General features: G+C 43.2%; 1 protein-coding gene across 6 annotated transcripts in view; it reads left to right on the top strand.

The window, feature by feature from the left end:
• The window catches only part of CDC42BPA (CDC42 binding protein kinase alpha), a 323,204-nt gene that overhangs the window by 100,888 nt on the left and 199,276 nt on the right, over positions 1-23,040 (top strand). For all 6 annotated transcript variants that reach the window (XM_047839756.1, XM_047839754.1, XM_047839753.1 and 3 more), the window contains exons 3-4: positions 3,208-3,291; positions 11,193-11,288. In XM_047839756.1, coding sequence (XP_047695712.1) covers positions 3,208-3,291; positions 11,193-11,288 — 180 coding nt within the window. The remainder of the gene's footprint in view (positions 1-3,207; positions 3,292-11,192; positions 11,289-23,040) is intronic.

Raw genomic sequence — 23,040 nt, 5'->3', positions numbered from 1 at the left:
GAGGGGCAGAGAGAGGGAGACACAGAATCCGAAGCAGGATCCAGGCTCTGAGCCGTCAGCACAGAGCCCGACGCGGGGCTCGAACCCACCAACCGCGAGATCATGACCTGAACTGAAGTCAGATGCTTAACCAACGGAGCCACCCCGGCGCCCCTGTTTATATTTTCAGTTGAGGCTATTTCTAGCTCTATTTCTGTGTGCCACCACAGATACAAAATTATTAGTAGCTGAAGAGGCCGGAGTTTCTTATTTCATAGTTAACGTAAATAAGTTGGGATGTGTAATTGGGGTCGAGCAGACGACGGTGAAGGCATTGGGCCGTGCTGTGCTTGGTGCGGTGTCTGACAGGATAACGGCTGGCGCTTGCTGAGCACTGAGTTGAAAGCAGTTTGCACTTGTGTTATTTTCATCTTTACCGCAGTTCTAAAAGGTGAGTACCCTTCGTACGTTGTACGTTAGTGCATTAGCTGTTACACGGATGAGAAAAGTGAAGTTCTGAAAGGTTATGCACCCAGAGTTACACAGCTAACGACAGAGCCAGGCCTCCAGCCCAGTGGTCTGCCCGCAGAGTGCGTCACGGCCGCCCTGAGCAGCCACCCGAGACGCTAGCTCCAGTGCCTGGTGGTCAGTGAATGCTAATTCCCCGCACAGCTCTGTGACCCACAGGCGGTGTTTTTTGGATTTGAGGACGGTAATTCAGTGCTTCTGCTCTGTTTCACCTGGGAGCCTGTTGGGGTTTGGACCAGCACCTCAAAAGCAGGGGCTTTCGTGTTTCTCCAGTGGAGCATGCTTGTCTTTATACTGAATGAGATCAAAGAACCAAAACCCAAAAACCTATAATCAGCCTGATGTCAGAACCTGCTGCCGGATGGCTTGTGAAAGTCTTTTGGCTTTAGGACTGCAGGTAGGGGGTTGTGGATCGGCATCAGACTCTTAGGGGAGTAGCTGGCATTTAGAACATGCTCGGATACTACAGCGATTTCTCTTCCCAGTGATCACCAGAAACTTCTGTGCTCAAACACAGACCTGGTGAGACGCATGGAGCGAGGCAATCTGAGGAGGGGGAATCTTAAGTCTTTCTTTCCCTGATCAGAATAAGGACAGCTTAAGTGATAGGCAGGGTCCCTTCCCTGTCCTGAACGGAAGTGTGTCGAACTCAGCGCTCCCGTCTTTCTGTCTGCACTCCCAGCACATAATTTGGATCTACCGAGCAGCTAAACTTGTTTCCAGCCTTTCAGAGGTTTGGGTGAAACAATATTTCAAGTTTCTCCCTGCTCTTTATTTATAGTGTCCTTTATCCGCCCCCCCCCCATCTTTGTTGAGATATTATTGACATATAACATTGTGTACGTTTCAGGTGTACTAAGTAATGATTCAATACTTGTATATATTGCAAACTGATTACCACAGGATGGTTAATATCTCCTCCCATAGTTACCTTTTGTTGTCTTGCCGTGAGAACATTTAAGATCTTTTAACAATTTTCAAGTGTGTAGCACAATACTGTTAACTGTAGTCACCATGCTGTACGTCACGTGCCCAGAACGTATTCCATCTTACAACTGGAACTTTGTACCCTTGGACCAACACCTCCCCACCCCCAGCACCTGGCAACCCTCCTTCTCTTCTCTGTTTTCATGAGTTTGACTTTTCTTAGATTCCACATATAAATGAGATCACACGGTATTTGTTTTTCTGTGTCTGGCTTAGTTCACTTAGCATAATGCCCTCCAGGTTCATGGTTCATCCGAGTTGTCATAGAAGCAGGATTTCTGTCTTTTTTGTGGTTGAATAATATCCCATTGTATGTGTGTGCCACATTTTCTTCGTCTGTTCATCTGGCAGTGGACGTTTAGATTGTTGCTGGGCCATGGACAGCCCCCTTTCTTTAAGCATGAACCCATTGGGAGAACAGTTTCACTGACCCGTCATTTCCGCAGATATGACCAGAAATGACTAAAGACTAAAGTGCTTGCACTTGAAATTGAGATATTCCTCTTCTTTCCTACCATTTTAATGGATGAAAAACTCTAATCACAAGATATCGTAACCATTTACGACAATTACCAAGAAACGTTCTGGGTTGCATTGTGTAATGGCATCATACAGTGATTTTGGTTCTATGGTCATGTTACTTTTATTGCAATCTAATCCAAATACAGATTTATGAAGTGCTCCCAATATGTACATTTGCTGTTGAGATTTTAAAAGTTTGACACTTGAGTTTAAACCTATTCACTATCCTTGGAAACATCCCTTTGAACTAGTTGGAAGAGGTGCTGCATATAGTTTGTTTTCTACTTCTGCCTATCAGGGTAGCGTTTATCTTCCTCTTCCCAGCCCCCAGTGACTGGAAGCCACCTAGGTCTCCACTTCTGTAGTTCAGGCTGAGCCCTAGCGCACCCCCAGGGAGCTGGAAGGGCCCTTTGAAATTATCTAGTCAAAGGGAAGCAGAGAGGCAGAAACAGAAAGGTAATCAGTTTGTTGAGGCTTATTTATTTTTATTTGACAGCTTTTCGGTCCATAACTAAAATACAAAAAAATACAAAAATGTTTGTTCCTTTTATGGTTGGAAAGGAATGTGTGAAGTCTACAATTTGTAGAGCTGTTAGCCTTAATTGATCTTTAGGGGTGTGTGTGTGTGTGTGTGTGTGTGTGTGTGTGTGTGTGTGTGTGTGTGTGAGAGAGAGAGAGAGAGAGAGAGAGAGACAGACAGACAGACAGACAGACAGACAGACGGGGGCGGGGGTAAGAGTATGTGGTGTGAAAAATAATCTCATTTGCAGTTTACTTTATATTAATTGATTCCCACCAAACAGACTTGTGTTGGCAACATGATTCCGTGCAGCATCGTGTTGGAATCTGGCATGCGGGATTTAGCAAGCTCCAGTCATTCCAATGTTGCACATTTTGGTCAGTTTCCTAGTGATAGTAGATGCTGGGTTTAAATTCTAGAGCAGCAAACTGGAAAAGGAGGATACAGTAAACAATTAGTTGATACGGTGTTAAAAAATAACATTTGGCACATGTTGACTAATGTAACTTTTTCAGCTGACAATACTGTTTGATTTAGGATCTTAGATTACGAACTGCATGGAAGTCATTGATAATTTTGGTATTTACTTTTTTACAGAGAGGAAAAAGGAAAATGGGTAACTGAAAAAAGTTGTATTTGTCATATTTTAAAAGCTTTCTTTCCTTTTCTAGGTTGCTGTAGTGAAACTAAAAAATGCAGATAAGGTATTTGCCATGAAAATATTGAATAAATGGGAAATGCTGAAAAGAGCTGAGGTAAGATTCTCATTATTGAAATGTTTAAATAGTGTTTTAGAAATGACTTTAGAGACCTATAAAATTACAGAGACCAATAGATCTTTAAATCATTCAGTAACATTGTATCTGTAGTAACATTATTTTTAAGGCAACAAATTCAGCAATTTACAGTTGTGATATAGTGATGATAAAAGTTATAATTCGTACAATTTCATATCTCTGAAAGCCAAATGGAAACCCTGTAATGTGGCGCTTAAATATTCATGTGAAAAGGGTGTTTGGAAACCTGTTCAAAACTTTTATGGGAAGAAATAACGATTGATTTCCAGTTTGATGTAACTTGTTTATATTCTGTATCTATCTGTGTTCTGCTCAAAGCAGAGGTCAGCCCGAGCTTTGAGTGTGCCCTCTAAGACTTCTCGTTACTACCGATTACACAGTTAAATTTGTGTTTTTACGTGATTAGAGGACGGTAGTAAAATCTGCTCTTGCAGCAGCTGCTGGTGTCTCTGTGTTGGTCCTAGACACGAAGGAGAGCTCGGCCGGAGTGAGGTTACAAATGTCTCATTGCTGGTGCGGTATGGTCAGAACTGACGTTACACATAAATTTGGGGTGGGGTTCTGGAGGTGTCCTGCCGTGTTCGATCCTGGGTGGGGGGCTGGGTGGGGGGCCTCAGGGAAGCAGAACTTACTGGTGTGCAAGTATTTCAGTATTTGAACCTGTAGGAGGATCATACTGCCGAGCAGGCTGAATATTAGTTCTGGAGGTTAGAGTTCTCTAGCGAGAAACAGCGCTTAGAGATCTTCACCTACCAGGGGTGCCTGGGCGGCTCAGTCGGTTAAGCGTCCGACTTCCACTCAGGTCATGATCTCATGGTCTGTGGGTTTGAGCCCCACGTCGGGCTCTGTGCTGACAGCTCAGAGCCTGGAGCCTGCTTCCGATTCTGTGTCTCCCTCTCTCTCTGCCCCTCCCCCTCATGCTCTGTCTTGCTCTCAAAAACAAACAAAACAAAACAAAACAAAAAAGAAAAGAAAAGGAATCTTTACCGACCAGTACTTGAAGCAACCTGGAAAGCACCAAGCATACAGAGAAAAGCAAAAAAGGTTCCCTTGGTGGTAGATGGGACAGTAGTGAAATACTTTGTCAGTTGTTTCCTTTGGGAAGTTTGAGAAATGTAACAAAACACGGAGAAGCAGCTAACAGTCACTTATATTCCACCACCTGGAATTAATCACTAATGTTCCGGGGAAGTTGTTGCTTTCAGTCTTATTTTCTATGTGTGTCCTGGGGGGGGGGGGGGGGGGGGGGACACACACGCAAACTACAGAAGCAAAATACAGATACATTATTTGTAAAACAAACACTAGCGCATTACAGATGGAGCTGAAGTCTTCTTTGACCACACCCCACCCCACGCAGCCCCTCTCCCTGGGACAGTAACCGTTGAGAAAAGCATTTGGCGATGTTTGTGTCTCTTTCTGGAGTATGTGCCAGTGTCCGTTGCATTCAGTAACTTCGGTCTTTACTTTGGAATCTCCCTAACACCGAGTTGCCTTACTGTCGCTGGTTGGACTTTCCAGGTGGTGAACACGGAGATTGAATTAGGGCATTCTTCTGAGATGGGGACCGACGGGAGGGAAAGGGGGTGAAATGTTTTCGGAGAGAAGTCAGGCTGTCTGTGGAGCCCCACGTGAGGCCAGAGGGCTGGCCTTTTCGTACCTGCCGTATTCGGTCACCAACTACGGGCCATCCCCGGAAGGACGTGGCCTCCGGACGGTAGAGTTTCTGCAGCCAAAGATGCTGGCGGCATTGCCAGTGGCTGGCGCTACAGGTCTTACTAGTAAGAAACAGTAAATAAGCGTGTTCTAATTGTTTCTCGGAAATCATAATTATAGTCAGTTTAGTGTTTTGGCGTTGGAGTTGTGAAAAATGGAGTTAAGGTCTGCACTCTTTTCTTTGAAGTTGGTGTGCCGGGGAGGAAGGTCACTGGGTTGCCTTTGATCCACCTTTGACTGGAAGAAGTGGCCCAAATGGAAGATAAAACAAGGAATAATTGGGAAGTAAATATAATTTTGTTGAATTAAGAAACGTTATGGGGCACCTGGGTGGCTCAGTCGGTTGAGCGTCCGACTTCGGCTCAGGTCATGGTCTTGCCATCTGTGAGTTCGAGCCCCATATTGGGCTCTGTGCTGATGGCTCAGAGCCTGGAGCCTGCTTCCGATTCTGTGTCTCCCTCTCTCTCTGCCCCTTCCCTGCTCATGCTCTGTCTCTCTCTGTCTCAAAAATAAATAAAAACATTAAGAAAAAATTAAAAAAAAAAAAAAAAGAAACGTTAGTATATTTTCTTCCTGGGGCAAGATGGAATAAATGTATTTCTTCCTATCCCTCCCCTTAAGTACAGTCTTCAAGGCCTTGGACATTATATATAAAACAAATACAAGAAGACACTGGAAGGCAGAGAGAAGGAGGTGGACCGTGGGGCCTGGGGAACAGCACTTACTCTGGGAAGTCAGTATTACTCAGATAGGAAAGCCAGAAAGGGACTATACAAAGAAATTAAAGACCAAAATGCCTCATGAACATAGATAAAAATGTCTTTAGCAAAATGTCAGCAAATAGAATTCAGCTATATCTAAAAAGACTTGTGCGTATACCAATGATGGGTGGGTTTTACTTCAAGGATACAAGGCAGATTCAGTATTCTAAAGGAACTATTTGAAACTTGCATTAAAGAAATTCTACATTGAAATTTTAAAAAAATTTTTTTATTAAATTTTTTTTTTTTTAACATTTATTTATTTTTGAGAGACAGAGACAGAACATGAGCAGGGGAGGGGCAGAGAGCGAGGGAGACACAGAATCCAAAGCAGACTCCAGGCTCCGACCTGTCTGCACAGAGCCTGACGCGGAGCTCGAACTCATGAACCGTGAGATCATGACCTGAGCCAAAAGTCAGATGCTTAACTGACTGAGACACCCAGGCACCCCTACACTGAAATTTTTAAAGAGAGATTCATTTTGAACTAGAGTGGAATTGTATTTCTGTGCTTGAATTATCAAGTCCTTTTTTAAACAAATGTTAAAAAAAAAAAAAAAACCCGCTGCTCTGACCATGACCTCTCCAGCTTTGGGAAACTGGGCCACTCATGATGCTTGATAATTTACAGTTGAGCAGCAACGTGTCTCGATTCTTAACCTGTGCATTGTTGATGTTTCAGGCCAGTTTTTCAGGGGCACCTAGGTGGCTCAGTAGTTGAGTGTCTGACTCTTGATTTTGGCTCAGGTCATGCATGATTCCAGGGTCGTGGGATCGAGCCCCACATCAGGCTCTGTGCCAAGCATGGAGCCTGCTTAAGATTTTCTCTCTCCCTCTGCCTCTGTCCCTGCTCGCATGCCTGCTCGCTGTCTCTGAAATGAAATGAAATGAAGTGAAACAAAATAAGTTTTCAAAGATTTACCTCCAACCTACTGGCTGTATTTATTTCCATTTAAGGTGCATAACAAATACGTAATTAGTGGGACGTGCATTATTTGAAGGTCATAGGACACCCTCTCTCTTTCTGGGCAGCTGAATAATTGCTAACGTCTTATGTTCAGAGATCACTGTCCCTGCTCATTCATCATCTACAGACTTTGTCAACAGTCCCTGAACTTCTTCCAATATGTTCTGTAAATGTTACCTTCTCTTCACAGTTATTCAGTGCTTTATAGGAGGTGTCCTCACTCATTTCACTGGAAGGTGTGAAATAGTTGACAGAAATGCTCTCCATTGGAGTTAGTCCTTTCCAGGGTTTTGTCGTCTTGCTGATTACAGAAGATGATAATGATCTCTGTGTCACAGAGGAATAATGTATCTTGGTTGAACGGTGATGGTACGGTTTATGCCACTTGCCTTATTATTTTTGTTACTGTTGTTATTCCTTTATTATTTTCATAATGACTGGTGCCAGTAATAGTGATGTTCATGAATTGAGGCCATTGGATTTGATCTGCCTTATTTCCTGATCTGCCACCTACATTAAAAAAAAAGTAAGCACGACAGAAAATAAGAAGTAAAAATATGAAAGGTCCCTTTCCTTCTTCCAGTATCTAATCTTTCTATTCAAAGTAAACCATTATTAAGAGTTTCATATTTGTCCTTAATGGAAAGTTTTATTATAATGGACTCATACTAAAAGACTGATTTTTCACATTGCTTTTATCATTTAATAATATATATGTTGGATTTCTCTATTTCCATATTTATACATTTATCTCAGCCTGTTAAATCGTCTCACTATACTAAATGGATATATTTTTTAGTAGTTTGATTTTTTTTTTTTTTTTAAACATTGATGGCCGGGGCACCTGGGTGGCTCACTTGGTTGGGCATCCAACTTTGGCTTAGGTCATGACCTCATGGTTTGTGATTTCGAGCCCCACGTTGGTCTCTGTGCTGACAGCTCGGAGCCCGGAGCCTGCTTCCGATTCTGTGTCTCCCTTTTTCTCTCTCCCCTCCCCTGCTCATGCTCTGTCTCTCTCTTCTCAAAAATAAATAAAAACATTCAAAAAACAACAAACGTTGATGGCCATTTAGATTATGTCCACATTTTACTATCTTTTTACTCTCTTGAACTGTGCTGTAGTCAAAATCTTTATACGTATACCTCGGAATAGTGAGTTTAGTCAAAGTGTGAATTCTCAGTAAGGTGGAATCAAATTATCAACACATTCAGTCATTTCAGCACATCTGACTACGTGCGGCTGGCAGAGAGAAGATTCAGAATGTGAGAAGACAGCGCATCAGAGAGACTCACCACACCTCAGCAGCGCGCGCGGCGTGAATAAGAACGAGACGGGATCAGATGCTCATGGTCCGCCACGCTGCTGTTGGCTTCTGTGGTGCTTTAGTTTGTGTACTGAGGTTGTGAAGGGATTCGAGGATCGTTTTTACATGGCGGGATTTTCATGTTGTGTAGACTAAAATTTATCCACTCCTCAGATTAAACTCCTCGGTAGCGGATCCCCACCTATTTATGCACGTGGAGTCCTTGTTAGAACTTCACGAAGCCTGAGGTAACGCATGCATCATGGTTTGGCTAATATGGGTTGAGAACAGGGCTTCTCCGCAGTGACTGCGACATTGGGACCGGATAATTCCTTGGGGCATAAGCTGTCCTGTGCGTTGTAGGATGCGTAGCAGCATCCCCGGCCTCTTCCCGTGCGATTGTCCTAACCACCCCCACCCCAGTTGTGACAACTGAGGACAATGTGACCTACTGGGGCAAAAAAGGAGACTGTGTTCTACATCTGAACTCAGTATCTGAGGCATTAATGGGACTAGTTTAATACCTAAATACTTACGGATAAAATCATATGGTGTCTGAGGTTTGCTTCAAAAAACGCTGTGTGTGTGTGTGTGTGTGTGTGTGTGTGTGTGTACATGTGCACACACATGCATTTCCATGGAGGGAGGGTGGTGACAAGGGTGAGGGGGTAAAAGGGTATGGATGGAACAATGACATAGTTGCTGACATTGGTTGATGAGTACATTGTGGGAAGAGGTGGTTTTACTCTCTTCTCTTGTATGTGTTTGAAATTCTGGGTCGTAGTTTATTTTATATTTTTAAAAATTGTTTTTTCATGGAACAGTTCAGAATAGATTAGAATATACTGAAGTTTCATCTGTTGACAAATAGTCTTTCGAGCTTGATTTGCTTTGGAGTCGCCTATCAAACATGTTTTAGAATTCAGCTGGAATGTCTTTGAGATTCCGGAAAGCTGTCCTAACAAGATGGTCAGGAGAAAGGAGTCTTCTGGGCTCTGACAGTCCTTACCTCTCTCTCTCTCTCAGACTGTGATTGTAGTCACGCAAATTCTGAAACAGAACTTAGCAGTGAGTGTGTCGGGTGGTTCTGTTTTCCCTCTAAAGTGAACCAGAGCATCGTGTGGACCTTAGTAATTGAAACGGCAAGTAAAAACTGCCCATGTATTTGGTTTAATGATTTTAAAAATTTTCACACATGGCTTTGGAAGTTTTGTTTGAGCAGATAGAATTTTATGGAAATACATGGAAAGAATTAGGGTACTCGATTAGGTAATGTTAATTGTTTTGTGTGTCGTGGCTGAATTTATCTTTTGGGAAATCAGTAAGTAAGCACCTCCTCTAGGTAGAATACCGTGATGGTTTTTCAGTGTGCGTGGAGTATGCAGCCAGGAAGGAGGTGCCTGCGTACTGGTTTGGAAAACTGTTCGGGTGTATCGTTACTTGAAAAAACAATAACTTGCAGAGCACCGTGGCCTGATTTGCGTAAAGAAAAGAAAAGGTAGGGGAGGCGAGGTATCACGTGAATGTTGCATGTGTTCACGTGCACACGTGTGTTCACACAGAGGGACACAGATTTTCTAAGAAGACACCGCACAGAGTTCTAGGCGGTGACCTCTGGACACGCGTGACACCGAAAGGGTGTGACTCAGCAGATTGAGATTTTACTTTCAGCCTTCGGTTCTTTTTGAACTTTCCGGTGTGGTGGTTTTTTAAAATTAAAACTAAAGATGATAGATTATCGGGGCACCTGGGTGGCTCAGTCGGTTAAACGTCCGACTTTAGCCCAGGTCATGATCCACGGTTTGTGGGTTCACGCCCCACGTCAGGCTCTGTTGCTGACAGCTCGGAGCTGGGAGCCTGCTTCGGATTCTGTGTCTCCCTCTCTCTCTCTCTCTGCCCCTCCCCCACTCGTGCTCTCTCTCTCAAAAATAAACAAACATTATAGAATTATAATGTATCATATAAAACCACATAAAAACCATATAAAACCACATTTCTGAGGTTCTACCTTTATAATACTGGAAATACAGTCTCACAACAAGCTAAAACCTTTATAAATCAAAAAGGAAAAAATAGTCCGTTACAGGAAATGGACAAAGGGGAATGAACAAAGAGAAAGTTCGGTTATCCAGTAAGCGTACGTAAAGCTGTTTATCTGTATGGGTAATTAGGAATACGTTAATGAAAAGAGCGGTGACGTATGGATTTACACTCATTGTATTGACACATTTCAAAGCCTTTTAATGTCAAATGCAGTTGAGGATGTGGGGAATAGGGGAGATTTCTACACCAGGGAGAGGGTAGTAATCAGCACAGACGTAGCAGAGAAAATTGGCTCCGTCTGGTAAAGTTGAAAATGCTTCTGGGTGGCATTTCGACCTCTAAGTGTATACCCTAGAGAGATTCTTGCACACTAGCACAAATATGTTCATTGCAACATCGTAGTAACAAAATCGGAGGTAACTGTGTTTTCCTGGTTGGGGGTTTGCGTGAATAAATTCCGGAAGATTCAAACGACGGAATGTCACAGCCGTTGAAAGGAAAATAGCCATCATTGAACAAGAAGTAATTGAGTTGCAAAAGGAAAGATCAAATGATAACATTCATGGGAAATTTTCAAATGCAAAGCAATTCTGTTGATTTTGGACACGTACACGTGTGATCCAAGCATATGATGGGGAGAATATAACATATACTATGGATGAGTCATTTTATCAAGGGAGGAGGGTGGGGCAGGGTGAAAGGAGGAAGATTACCACTTACTTATATTTCATGTCCCTAAAATTAAAAAGAACAGAAGTAAAGATGGCAAAATGTTACCGTTTATATTACCTAAATGGGCCGTGGTTGTGAAATGAATCTGTGCACTTTTCTGGCTGTTTGGAACTACAGCAGGAGTTTTCAAGAGAGAATGTTTTCAAGGTATCATTCCTGCTGCTCACTTTCTGAGGGTGCTTGACCTGTAGACAAGTCCTGGAATATTGGATGTACTCCTTTTCCAGGACGGAAAGCATAACAAATATCTTAAGCAATTGTTTGTATAATATATTGCCTAGTTTTACGTGACGTGTCCTCTGATTAAAAAAGTGTTTGTTTGTTTTTCCTTTTCAGACAGCGTGTTTTCGTGAAGAAAGGGACGTGTTAGTGAATGGAGATAATAAATGGATTACAACCCTGCATTATGCTTTCCAGGATGACAATAACTTAGTAAGAACCACTTTTATATGTTTCAATACTCTTAATTTTTATCAGCAGAATTTAGCATTAGTTTCTTTCAAGCGTTATTTAAATGTAGTTACTATTTAGAATACCACTGAATTTCACAGCATGTAAATTGTCCCCCCCTCCCCCCCCCCCCCAGGTAATTTGGTACCTTTCCACTGGAATCTTTTATGCTCTGTAATAGGCGAGTCGATACTAAATCCAGACATTTAAATTCTAGAAAAAGTGCTCAGGATTTTCTCTTTTCACGATTTTCCCAACATGTTTGGTCTGTAGTATTCTTTTACTACTTGGAATTTTACACATTTTGCAAAGTGGCCACGTGCCACTTTAAGCGGAGCCGCATTTCACATCCGGGCTCATCTGCTTTAATATGGACATCCCGAACCACGTGGCAGAAGAGATTGGGAATGAGCTCGGAGGAAAACGGGAAGCTGAGAAGCACTGCTGAGTGAAGACTGAAGGAGATGATGGTGGCCGCACGCCCCCACGTGCGACCCCTGGGCCTGCCGTTCCAGGCTCTTCGTTTCCTGGCCCCAGTTTTTGTCTCACGGTTTGTTTTTTCTTTAGCACACATGTTGAGTCCCTGCCGAGTGCCACACACAACACTGGGGCCCGGGGTCTAAAAATTAGTACGAAGTCTTGTTCTCGTGACGGACATTTATGGGACGTGTGCTGTGTGCTAGGCACTGCCCTCTAGATCCCGGAGATTCAGTAGTAAGAGACAAAGGATCTCTTTTCTTACTGTTCCGGATGATCAGTCCAAAGCCAAGTAAGTAATATCCTCAGACTTAGCTGAGAAAGTGTAACATTCATTCCAGATGAAGAAAGTAGAACATTCATTCCCAGGCGTGAAGTCAGTGAGGAGCCTTCAGAGACAAATGTCAATGAGCTAAACCAAGAAGGGAGAAGACACAGGGAGGGCGTGGTGAACACAAATGTGCAGGGTGGAGCGGCTTGATGGAGGGGAGAGTAGGGGCGTGGGGAGGGGCGGGGACAGATGAGAGAGTCCCAGCACGTGGCACCTGACGTGTCACGGATAAGAAGTCAGCCAGCCACAAGTCAGCCACATTTCTCAAATCAGTGGGGTATTTTGGTCTGCAACTCTTGTGTATTTTTAAAAATGGCATTGTGGGGGCGCCTGGGTGGCGCAGTCGGTTGAGCATCCGACTTCAGCCAGGTCACGATCTCGCGGTCCGTGAGTTCGAGCCCCACGTCGGGCTCTGGGCTGATGGCTCAGAGCCTGGAGCCTGTTTCCGATTCTGTGTCTCCCTCTCTCTCTGCCCCTCCCCCGTTCATGCTCTGTCTCTCTCTGTCCCAAAAATAAATAAATGTTGAAAAAAAAAATTAAAAATAAAATAAAATAAAAATGGCATTGAGTCTGAGAGCCTGGACGACAGAAATGGGACTGCCTCGATCGGTCTCTTAGCTCCTTCCTCCTGCCTTCCCCCACCATCGCTCAGGCATCTCTCACGGAGCCAGGCGTGAACACTGTGGTTTTAGGGCCGTGGAAAGTTTGTGGTAAGAGGGGACGAGGGGCGTCTGAGGAAGGGAGGAAGCCAGGGTGATCGCAGTAGGGAAGGGGAGAGGGTGTACAGTGGGGCTTCGAGTGGAAAGCCAGCTGGGGAGCTGGGACTTCAGTCTGATTTCAAGAGGGGCTTTAAAAGGGACAGTGTGAACGATTCCTCGTGTTCCAGGGCCTGACTTGTGGGATTCAGTGCTTAGTAGTTGACGAATCGAGTTGGGAAACATATTTGGGAAGGAGAAAGTAGAGGAGGGGGAGGGTGGTTAGTTTAATTTGCACATACTGGCTTTGAATTGTCATGTGATCCATTTAGTGGGTTAGACCTGTCAGTCAGGTGCTCCTGAGGGCCGGTAGCACTACCTATCTTGGGGTTCTTCCTCTTCTGGATCAATTTTCAGCGAACTACGGCCTGCAGCTCAAATTTGGCCCCCTACTTACTTTTGTACAGCCTGCAAGCTAAGAATTGTTTTTACATTTTTAAATACTTGAAAAAAGTCAAAAGAAGAAGATTTTGTGACCCGTGAATGTTCCATAAAGTTCACAATTCAGTGTCCATAAAGTTCTGTTGGAACGCAGCCATGCCTGACGATGTGTATGTTGTCAGTGGCTGCTTTTGCACTACAAGGGCAGAGGAGTTGGCCTCTTGCGACAGCCGGCACGGTGACACACGGTGACACATATGTACACGTGAGTCGCGACGCTTTGCACAGCTGCTTGGCAGCCTTCAAATCACAGTGACGGTTATAACTTGATAGCCTTTCTTCTTTTTTAACGTCTGTTTATTTTTGAAAGAGTGAGGGAGACAGCGGAAGCAGGGGAGGGGCAGAGAGAGAGGGAGACACAGAATCGGAAGCAGGCTCCAGGCTCTGAGCTGTCAGCACAGAGCCCGATGCCGGGCTCGAACCCACGAGCCGTGAGATCATGACCTGAGCCGAAGTCGGACGCTTAACCAACCGAGCCCCCCCGGGCGCCCTAACTTGATAGCATTTCTAACGCAATACGTATCGCTGTACCGTGACATTTTATGATTCCTGTCGGGAAGAATGCACGTGCAGACTTTACGTACTGTGCTTTTCAGGCAAGCGGAGTGCGGATGAGATTGTTAACGACCCAAACGGCAGCCCAGTGTGACCGGGCGCCACACCACCGCTGTCCTGCTCGAATGCGGGTGTCCATGTTGCACAGGGAGCTCTGAGCTCGGATCGCGGCATTCCCAGCCCACAGGAAGGCAGCCGTCAGGAAGGTCACCAAATATAAAACAATACCTTTTCACCGCAGAATTTCGGCACAGAAACGAAACCCGAAAAGGATGCAGCAACCATAGGGAGTTCCTGACGGCTCATTTGTCAGGCAGGCAGGAAAGCCACTTACCGGCGTCAGGTTAATTAAATCAGGTGTGTGGCCGCAGAGAGACGTGCTCACAGAAAATAAACTTGCCTGAGACCGTTAGCCTCGGTGAGAACAGTTGCTTAAAGAATGGGGGGCAGTGGGAACAGCATCAGTGGTTGATTTGAAAACCTGGAAACGATTTTGAGTGGTTGGTTTTGGCTCTTGAGTTGAAAGAGGTTACAGATTGTGCTCTGTTGTTGTTAGTTGAGGCGTCGGGGCTGAGTTTGAAGTCCCTGACGAATCGGCCTTTGTTAATAGTTTGTGTGGAATAATTACAGTCCATAGTATTTTCGGAGAAGTCGAGAAGATGCTAATTTGGTACAACCTGAATGTTCTCTGCTAAGATGCATTGCGGTGGAGAGCGGTAAAAACGTGCGTGGACAGATTGACACATAATGTAAGATATCAGGCGCCTAAAGCCCGTGGACGTCCTTTGTCGTCCTAATCGGCAGGTAGCTGGCAGCAGATATTTGAATCTGTCGTTTGTTATTGAACCAGTAATATCCCCGGTCAGCTTTATTCAGTGTCATGGAAACAACGGTTACCGTGTTCGTGAATTTTTGTCAGAAGCCACAGCCGCGTGTCCTCACCTGCTGTACGTACGTTGAGTGCTTTTGCGGTGTTAACACTTTGTGGCAGAGGGCAAGATTGAAACATTTCTGAACAAAAAGCCCCACCCTCAGCCATTATTAGAGAATATTGAATAGCTTTGAAATGCGTTTCTCCTGTAGACTTGACATGTTTTAGAATAAATTTAACCCCAAATTATAAGACAACCCAGCACTTACATGTAAAACTTACACTACGGGGCCGTCATTTTGACATTTAACGTTGTTTGAATCACAGGTAATGTCAAGCTGCTTTATCGAATTCTCATGCTGTCGAAAGTAAAAAAAAAAACGAGGTCTCCGTTTCCACATAAATTTGTATCAGATAGACCTTTTGAGCTCCAGCTGCAGTTAGGACCAGTTTTGGGGATTTGATTTAAGTGCTAAGGAGCTGCCTCGAGTTTAAAACCCGCTTATCGGCAATTGAGAACTTCACCTGACCTTTAGTTAGAAGTGATTAATCTGCGGTGTAATGACTTGCTTCAACACAAGTAGCAGAACAGTCCCAGAGCATTCTGCAAAGGCCTTCCAAGTGAGGAGCATGCTCAGTTAAAGTTATACGCTCACGAGGGGCGCCTGGTGGCTCCGTCGGTCAAGCGTCCGACTCTTGGTTTTGGCTCAGGTCATGTTCTCGTGGCTCATGAGTTCAAGCCCCACGTCGGGCTCTGTGCTGGCAGCATGGAGCCTGCTTGGGATTCTCCATCTCCCTCTTTTTCTCTGCCCTCTCCCACGTGCTCTCCATCTTTCTCAAGAAAATAAATAAACTTAATCATCTGCTCATGAATTGATACCAGTAGCCACCTTTGTGAAGACATTTTCACAGATGACATACGAGCATCTCGTTACAGATCAGCATTTGCAGAGGGCCGTTAGCTTTAGATCCGGATGATGAGGAACACTGACTCTGAGCCCCAATTAAGCAAACTGTTACACCCCCCTCCGCCACATAAAGAATTCCATTTTTCTATTAGTACACCTGTATCACAAAACTCACACTTAGTTATTTTATTTTGACTTGTACTAATAAAAATGTGTGGAGATTGGTTTTCTATCTTATTATATATCTTGATTTTTCCTCTTGGCCTACAAGCGGAAGTGGTTACTGTCTGGCCCTTTACAGGAAAAAATGGGCGGCCCCCTCCTCTTCGTAGATCACAGCGAATACAAGTAGTAGACGAGAATGACTGCCTAGTGCTTGTAAACGAGGAGGGTTCGCCTGGAGAGGACAGAGACAGGGGACTCAGCACGGAGAACACTCCTGCAGAGGGTCAGAGCGAGCGAGAGAGAGAGAGAGAGAGAGAGAGAGAGAGAGATGGGGATTCTGCCCCATTGGATCTAATGAAGGGGGAGTGGGTTGAGGTGGAGGGAGATGGTTCGCAGTGACATCAGCTGCACCGTGGTGGTCGGAGAGAAAAGATAAACTGGAAATACCGTGCCCACCCACAAACCCTGGTTTTCTGCCTCAGTGGAATAGTGCCTCTCTTGGCCATCTGTATTCTACTTTGTGCCTTTATGGCCCTTGTCCCTGGTACCTTTTGTCCTAGTGCCCGTTCTCCCCTCGTCCCGGTGAAGTCCAGTTAATACTGCAAGATTGTTCTCAGATTCTGTGTGTTAAAAGTCGTTTCCAGAATTCCCAGTTTGAATTCATCTTTCTCATTTCATTTTAGCGTTACCTTCTTTCTTAGTGCTGTCGTTATCCGAGTAACATATGTATATGTACATCTTTGACTTAAGTGACATGAACCCTGCTGTCTTCAGCAAAAATATAATTAAAAGTTTGTGTAATTTAGTAGTCACGGAGCTCGTCTGATTTAGGCCAGATCTTGTCTTTATATCCCTTATGCGCTTGCAGAATGGAATAGTGTGTTTCAAACTTCAGATTGTGACCCATTGGTGGATCATAAAATCAATGTAAGGGTTACAACCAGCATTTAAAAAAATTAAATAAAATAGGAAATGACAGAGTGCAGGCAGTAAGAGGAATTACTGTTTCGTGACATTTATTTCTTGTATGATACGTATTGAACCGTCATATAAATCGTATTTATTATTGTGGGCTTTAGTCAGAATTGTTTAAAAGTCTTGGTGGAGAGCTTTGCATACGTTAGTTGTGTTAAATTGAGTGGGATTATATTTGACTTGATTTAGCCATACTTCTGTGAAATTTTCACAATGAGCGTGTCAGTGCAAATATAATCTACACAGATTTGTCGGCAAATTTCTAAGAGTAAATACATACCAAGTATTTGGTTAGCAAACTTACAGCAGTTCATCATGATGGATTTTTGAATGCTTTTCGATAATAAATCCACCAATGACCATGCTTTCTGTTATAGATAGGTGCAACACTGTGGATTCAGGGATTGCTTAAAACTCTGTATTTCGTTATAAACATAGAAGTTTTTAGATACAGAACCGGAGTGTCCAAATACCCAATCTTGTATAGCAACAGTTTGCCTCATTTTCGTTGACAAAAAGCCTGACTTATTCTGTCTCCTCTGAGGTTAGTCTTCCATGTGTCCTTTGCTTTTGACGTTAGAATTGTTTTTTCATTTCTTGGTGAGAAATATCTCAGTGAGAAATAGTTTATACACACACACACACACACACACATATATATACATCACTTATTAATTTCTCAGTGAGAAATAGTCTATGTATATCAGCCCTTAATTATTTAGAATAATAGTTATAGAATAAAACTATAGAAAATATAGTTTTAGAATAAAAGTTACAGTGTAACTTTTCTTAGCTGAGAGGAAGCTTGTGCGTGCTGGGTTAGTCTCAAGAGTACAAGTCCTAAATTACCTTGGTTATCATCAAAGACTTTCTTTTGAATATTTATAAAATATTAGAAAATAAAATCATTTAGAAATGTTGGCAAATCTAGTCTTAGATACCAAAAAGTAAATTTTATTATACAGTTCTTTTCCAAAATAACTGTTAGCCCGGAGGTAGCCACATAAGGAACCTGGTCTGTAGTGCTGTGTGATTCAAGAAAGCCATCAGTCTCACGTATAACCTGCTCAAATATCTCTACGGCCAATTGATGAAAAAATTATATAGAGTCATAGCATATATGTGTTTTATTTGCTTCAGATAAGTTGGCGTAACTTAATGAATGATATCAAAATGTGATTAGACCCTTTTTAAAAAAAAAAAAAAAACTCCTTAAACACAAACCTGCTTAGTTGCATCAACACTGTCACATGCAATTCTTATCACTTGGATGTCATTTAGAATATTATGAATCCGTGAAATTTGTGTCTTCTTCATACCTCCTTGTCCTCTGTTTCCTGTTTAGTTCTTTTATCCTGGAGGGGGAAAAAAAAGTCAGGGAAATATTTAAAACAAAAATTCTGCTTCTTGAATTAGCATTTGTCAACTGTTTACAGGATGAGAGGCATTTAAATGTTAGATGGTGATTAGTCATACGAACTCCAGACTCTTTACAGGAAACCAGTTTGTGCTGAAGATAGAAATTGTTAGAAAAAGGCACAGAAGAATGAGTGCAGGGTGGGCTCCAGGATTAACTGCGAATGTCTCTGAGAGCAGGATGACTAAACGGACTTCCTCTTCTCCCCAAGGAAACTTCCACAAGCATATCTGTTCTAGGAGACATTCTTTCTCCCGAACACAGTTCATTTATTGTATGCTTTCACACGTTGTAGCATTGTTTCTTTGGAATGCAGTTTCTTATAAGCACAAGATTTGAGATGAAGTTTTTTTGTTTTTTTGTTTTTTTGTTTTTTTTTAAGAAATTCAGAGTTGGAAATCCTATGGTGTGCTTTGGCCATGCCTAGTGGTCTGTTTATTTTGGAGGGATGAAAGATTGCTAGAGACTCCGTCTGTGTCTTTAATTTCTTTTTTAGTATTCTGGCACCCTGCACATACTCTTTATGTCATGGGTGTAGTCCGTTTTTTTATCGATGACTCTTTTGAGTACAAAGAAGCTGATCTCAGGATCAAGAACCCTGAGCTCTGGTTTTCCCCCCACCCAGGGTATGTTTGGGCAAATTGTTTAACTTCTTACGCCTCTGATTACACGGCCATAAGGCAGGGACAGCAGCTGTGATCCCTGTGTCTGCTACAGGGACCTTATCTAGAAAACCCTGTGCCCGCAGACTGGGACTCCTACTTCATGGAGACAGTGAAAGCACTGGTCACTCAAGCATGAACTTGCCACTTGCCATGCTCTAGTCTCAGCATGAAAGTTCCCTTTCACCTCCCCTGTATCTGTGTAGATTTACTCGCATTTGTACCTGTTGTCATTCTTCCTCTCAGTGTGGATGAGCTATTTGCCTTTGACTTTGGGCCCATCACCTTTGGCCCGTTGCAGGACTTGATATCACTGGTCAACTGCAGCGCTCTTTCCCCTCTACGATACGGAGGTCTAGAAATGTAAGAACCAAGTACATGTTACTCTGCAGCTTGCTCTTGTCCTTCAGTGATCCCATGGGCATATATATTCAGTTGTTCTTTTTGGCGACTGTGTACTACTCCACAGAATGGACTTGTTGGATGGATCCGTTTAATGGTTTCCGTGTCGGTCACTATTCGTATTGTTTCTGACTTGTTGCAGTTATCAAAGTGCCGTGAGGTAGATATACTTGTCCATATGCCCGACATATTGGAGTTCTTATTTTCATTGACTGTATTCCTAAAAGTGGGAATACCAGGTCCAGGGGTACGCACCTTTTACATTTCAGTAAGTACAGGAAGTTACTTTCCCGAAGAGTTGCAGTGTGTCAACCCCAAGAACTCCCTGCTTGGTGCAAAATGGATTTCGTTGTTGCTCCGGTTGTGACCGTGTGTCAATTGGCTAATTGTGCTTCCTCTTCGGCAAATTAATGGTTAATATAGCCTCAGCCTACTTTTGCTGGATTGCTTGCCCTCTTCTTGACCCCTGGTGGGGGCCCTTTATGCTAGGATTATTATCTCCTTGACCTATCTTACGAACATCACCTCTCAGTCTATATTTTTCTTAAGCTTGTTTAAAGGCATCTTGGCCATATTGGGTACTATTTTAAAGATAGTTTATGAGTAGGAAGTTGTTCTACCAGATATTAAACTTTACTAATTACTCACTGAGAGCCACATGATACTGACATGTTAATGGACAACCTTAGCAGGATAGAGGCCCAAGAGCAGATCCAAGTGTATTTCACATCCTAAATTATGGTAAGGAGACGTTTCAATCTAATTACAAGAAAGAATGGATATTTAATTACTTGTTTTAGATAATTGACTCTGGAAGAGAATAGTTTTCACACCTTGTACAAAAAGACATTTTAGACAAATGAATGAATGAACGGGATTCAAAGTCAGGTTCTTTTCCTTTAAGGGCCTACAGCAATACCCTCCACTTATTTCTGTCACGGTATTTGCATGACACTGAAGTTGCCCACTGATTTGTGTTTTTTTCTCCTTTAGATTGTAAATTCCGTCAAGGCAGGAGCCCTTACTCACTGTGGCGGCTCAGTTGGGGGGTGTGATGGGCGCACCCAGTGGGTGTTTCCTCGCTGTGGAATTGTGAATGAGCTTGTGTGTTCCCCTCTTGTTCTGTATTCTGTCTTCCGTTCGCAACAAAGTCATTTACAGAATAATATATCAAATAGAAAGCTGTTTACTTTGTCCCTAAACCTGTAAGCTTAATGTCATCAAGACAGGCCAGGGGCCCGGATGGGGATTGGGGAAGTGGGTGGGGCTGGAAGTGGATGGACTCCATGGAGATTCAGTAGGAAGTAGATGCAGCAGGACCTTGGTGATTCAGTTGAATGTTGTCCTGAACAAAAGGGAACACGTAAAAGAATGACTGGGCAGCGCTTGGAGAGATCTGCTGGTATGTGTTGCGGACAAAAGGAGCTTTTTTTCCTATGTGAGGCTTTTATTGGCCGTTTCTAACGCATCTTGTCTCCCTGATACCAAAACCCGACTGCGAGCATAATTCATGTTCAACTCATCGCTTTTCTCTTGCGAATTTTCTTTTGTGTTTTCTGCTCATTGCTCTCTCCAGTTGCTGAATTCTGTCTTAGAAACAGTGAATTGACCTCTGAGGGCAAGGTAGGGGAAGAGTATACAAGCAGACAGAGCCAGAACTCTCTTTAGCAGGCCGCAGGAAAGGGAAACTAGGAATAATTAGGTACTATAATTTTTAAAAAATTTTCCTTGAGGAAAAAAAAAATTTTTTTCCTTGAGAGAGCGAGAGAATCCCAAGCAGGTGCCGTGCTCAGCGTGGAACCTGATGCGAGGCTCGACCCCACAACCCCGGGATCGCGACCTGAGCCGAAACCGAGAGCCGGACGCTCCACCATCTGAGCCACCAAGGCCCCCCTGTGTATTCATAATTTTGTATGCCGTCTCAAGGAGGTGTATTTATCATAGAAGAGGTCCAGTAAGGCACATGGAGAGGCTGAAGGAAAGGGATCCATGGGGTTTATTAAGAGGAAGAACAGAGCGGATTGTGGGTGAAAGTAGGCGATAGGCTGGCACAGGGAGCCTAGACTTTGAAGGTGACCGTGGGTGGCAAAAATGTTGACACGAATGTTGTTCAGCAGTTTTCTGGTAGATGGTTATGCTCGGACCTGAGGAGCCTGGGGTAGTGAGAACAGCTACTGTGCACTGTCGAGGCAGGAAAGCCTTTGATGTAGGAACCTTTTTGCCTTTTTATCCTCGGGGGTTTTCTCCAGGTTTGGGATGGAAAAATCCTGATTGGCACCTGGTGAATGTTTGTTGAAGGGGTGAGTTATGTTTTACGGCTTTCTGTGTGTAAGTATTTGTTTCCAGTTTTAATAGCAGACTTTTTTATTTGAAAAGTTTTTGTGTTTGCTACTCGAAGTACTTTAGAGTAGTAGATGTGGGTTTCTTCTCCACAGCCACCGTCATTTCTAGCAACATGTTTACGCCAAGAGTTTCATTATATTAGTTTGTTCTAATCTTCGTGATAGAGTCTGTTAAACATTAGGTCTAGTAAATATAACAAGTAAACCATAGACCAGAATTTGAAATGCATTGTTTCTCTGATTTTCAAGGATTTAAAAAATGAAGTTGGTTGCTTTTATTTAATAAAAATGGCCCATGCTTATCATTTTAATGTATAGTGACAAGAATGTGAATTTTCTCAAGACTCTTTAAATCTTAAATGTCAACTTGGTGATATCACTGAAGTAATATCTTTATTTGGCGATAAAATAATTTTACTTATTTATTTATTGAGAGAGGGACCAAGCAAGCATGCGCTCCTACAGGCAGGGGAGAGGACCGAAGGAGAGGGGGAGAGAGAATATTAAGCAGGCTCCATGCCCAAAGCAGGGTTTGATCTCACGACTGTGAGATCACGACCTGAGTTGAAATCACGAGTTGGACGCTTAACCAACTGAGCCACCCAGGTGCCTCTCAGTGATAAAAACATTTTAACTTGAAGGTGTTATAAGTGACATTTAAGAATCTTCTGTTTACTGTCCTTCATGCTGAGTGCTACACTCAGAAGAAGGTGTCGTTATCATAGATAACATAGATGAGAGAATAAAGTGTCAAAGAGATTAATTTATTTTTCAAAAGTCATTGATAATCCAGAGTCACAATTTGAATACAGGTTTCTCTGACTACAAAGATCATCTTTTCACTCTGTCTTGTTTTCACTCAACCTAAAAAATATATATGATATGATATGCTATGGTACGATAAAATTACTATACTATACTGTACTATAATACACACACATATATACGTGTTTATAAAGCAATCTAGAAAATACCAAAAAGCGGGACACCTGGTGGCTGAGTCGGTTAAGCATCTGACTTGATTTCGGCTCAAGTCATGACCTCGTGGTTCATGGGATTGAGCTCTGTGTCGGGCTTCATGCTGGTGGCACAGAGCCTGCTTGGGATTCTCTCTCCTCCTGTCTCTCTGCCCCTCCCCTGCTCGCACTCCCTCTCTCTCTCTCTCTCAAAATAAATAAGTAAACTTAAAAACAAAGAAGAAAGAAAATACCAGATGTCTGTGACACCATGGGTAATCTGACAACCCAGAGCTAATCCCTGTGAACATGTTGGTGTCTACTCGTCTTTTCATTTTTGGCGTATACCTATGGTAAGGGAAGACTTGTTTTCACTTACGTTCCCCAGTACTCTCTCAGTACTGCTTTGCTTCTGACATGAGATGTGTGGGTTTCTGCAACACCAGCAGAGCATCCTGTGGTTTAACTCCATTCTGA

The sequence above is a fragment of the Prionailurus viverrinus genome, chromosome F1 (genome assembly GCF_022837055.1).
Source record: "Prionailurus viverrinus isolate Anna chromosome F1, UM_Priviv_1.0, whole genome shotgun sequence".
Lineage (NCBI taxonomy): Eukaryota > Metazoa > Chordata > Mammalia > Carnivora > Felidae > Prionailurus > Prionailurus viverrinus.
Note: the sequence above shows the minus strand (reverse complement) of the source record. Positions and strands in the feature narration are given on the sequence as shown.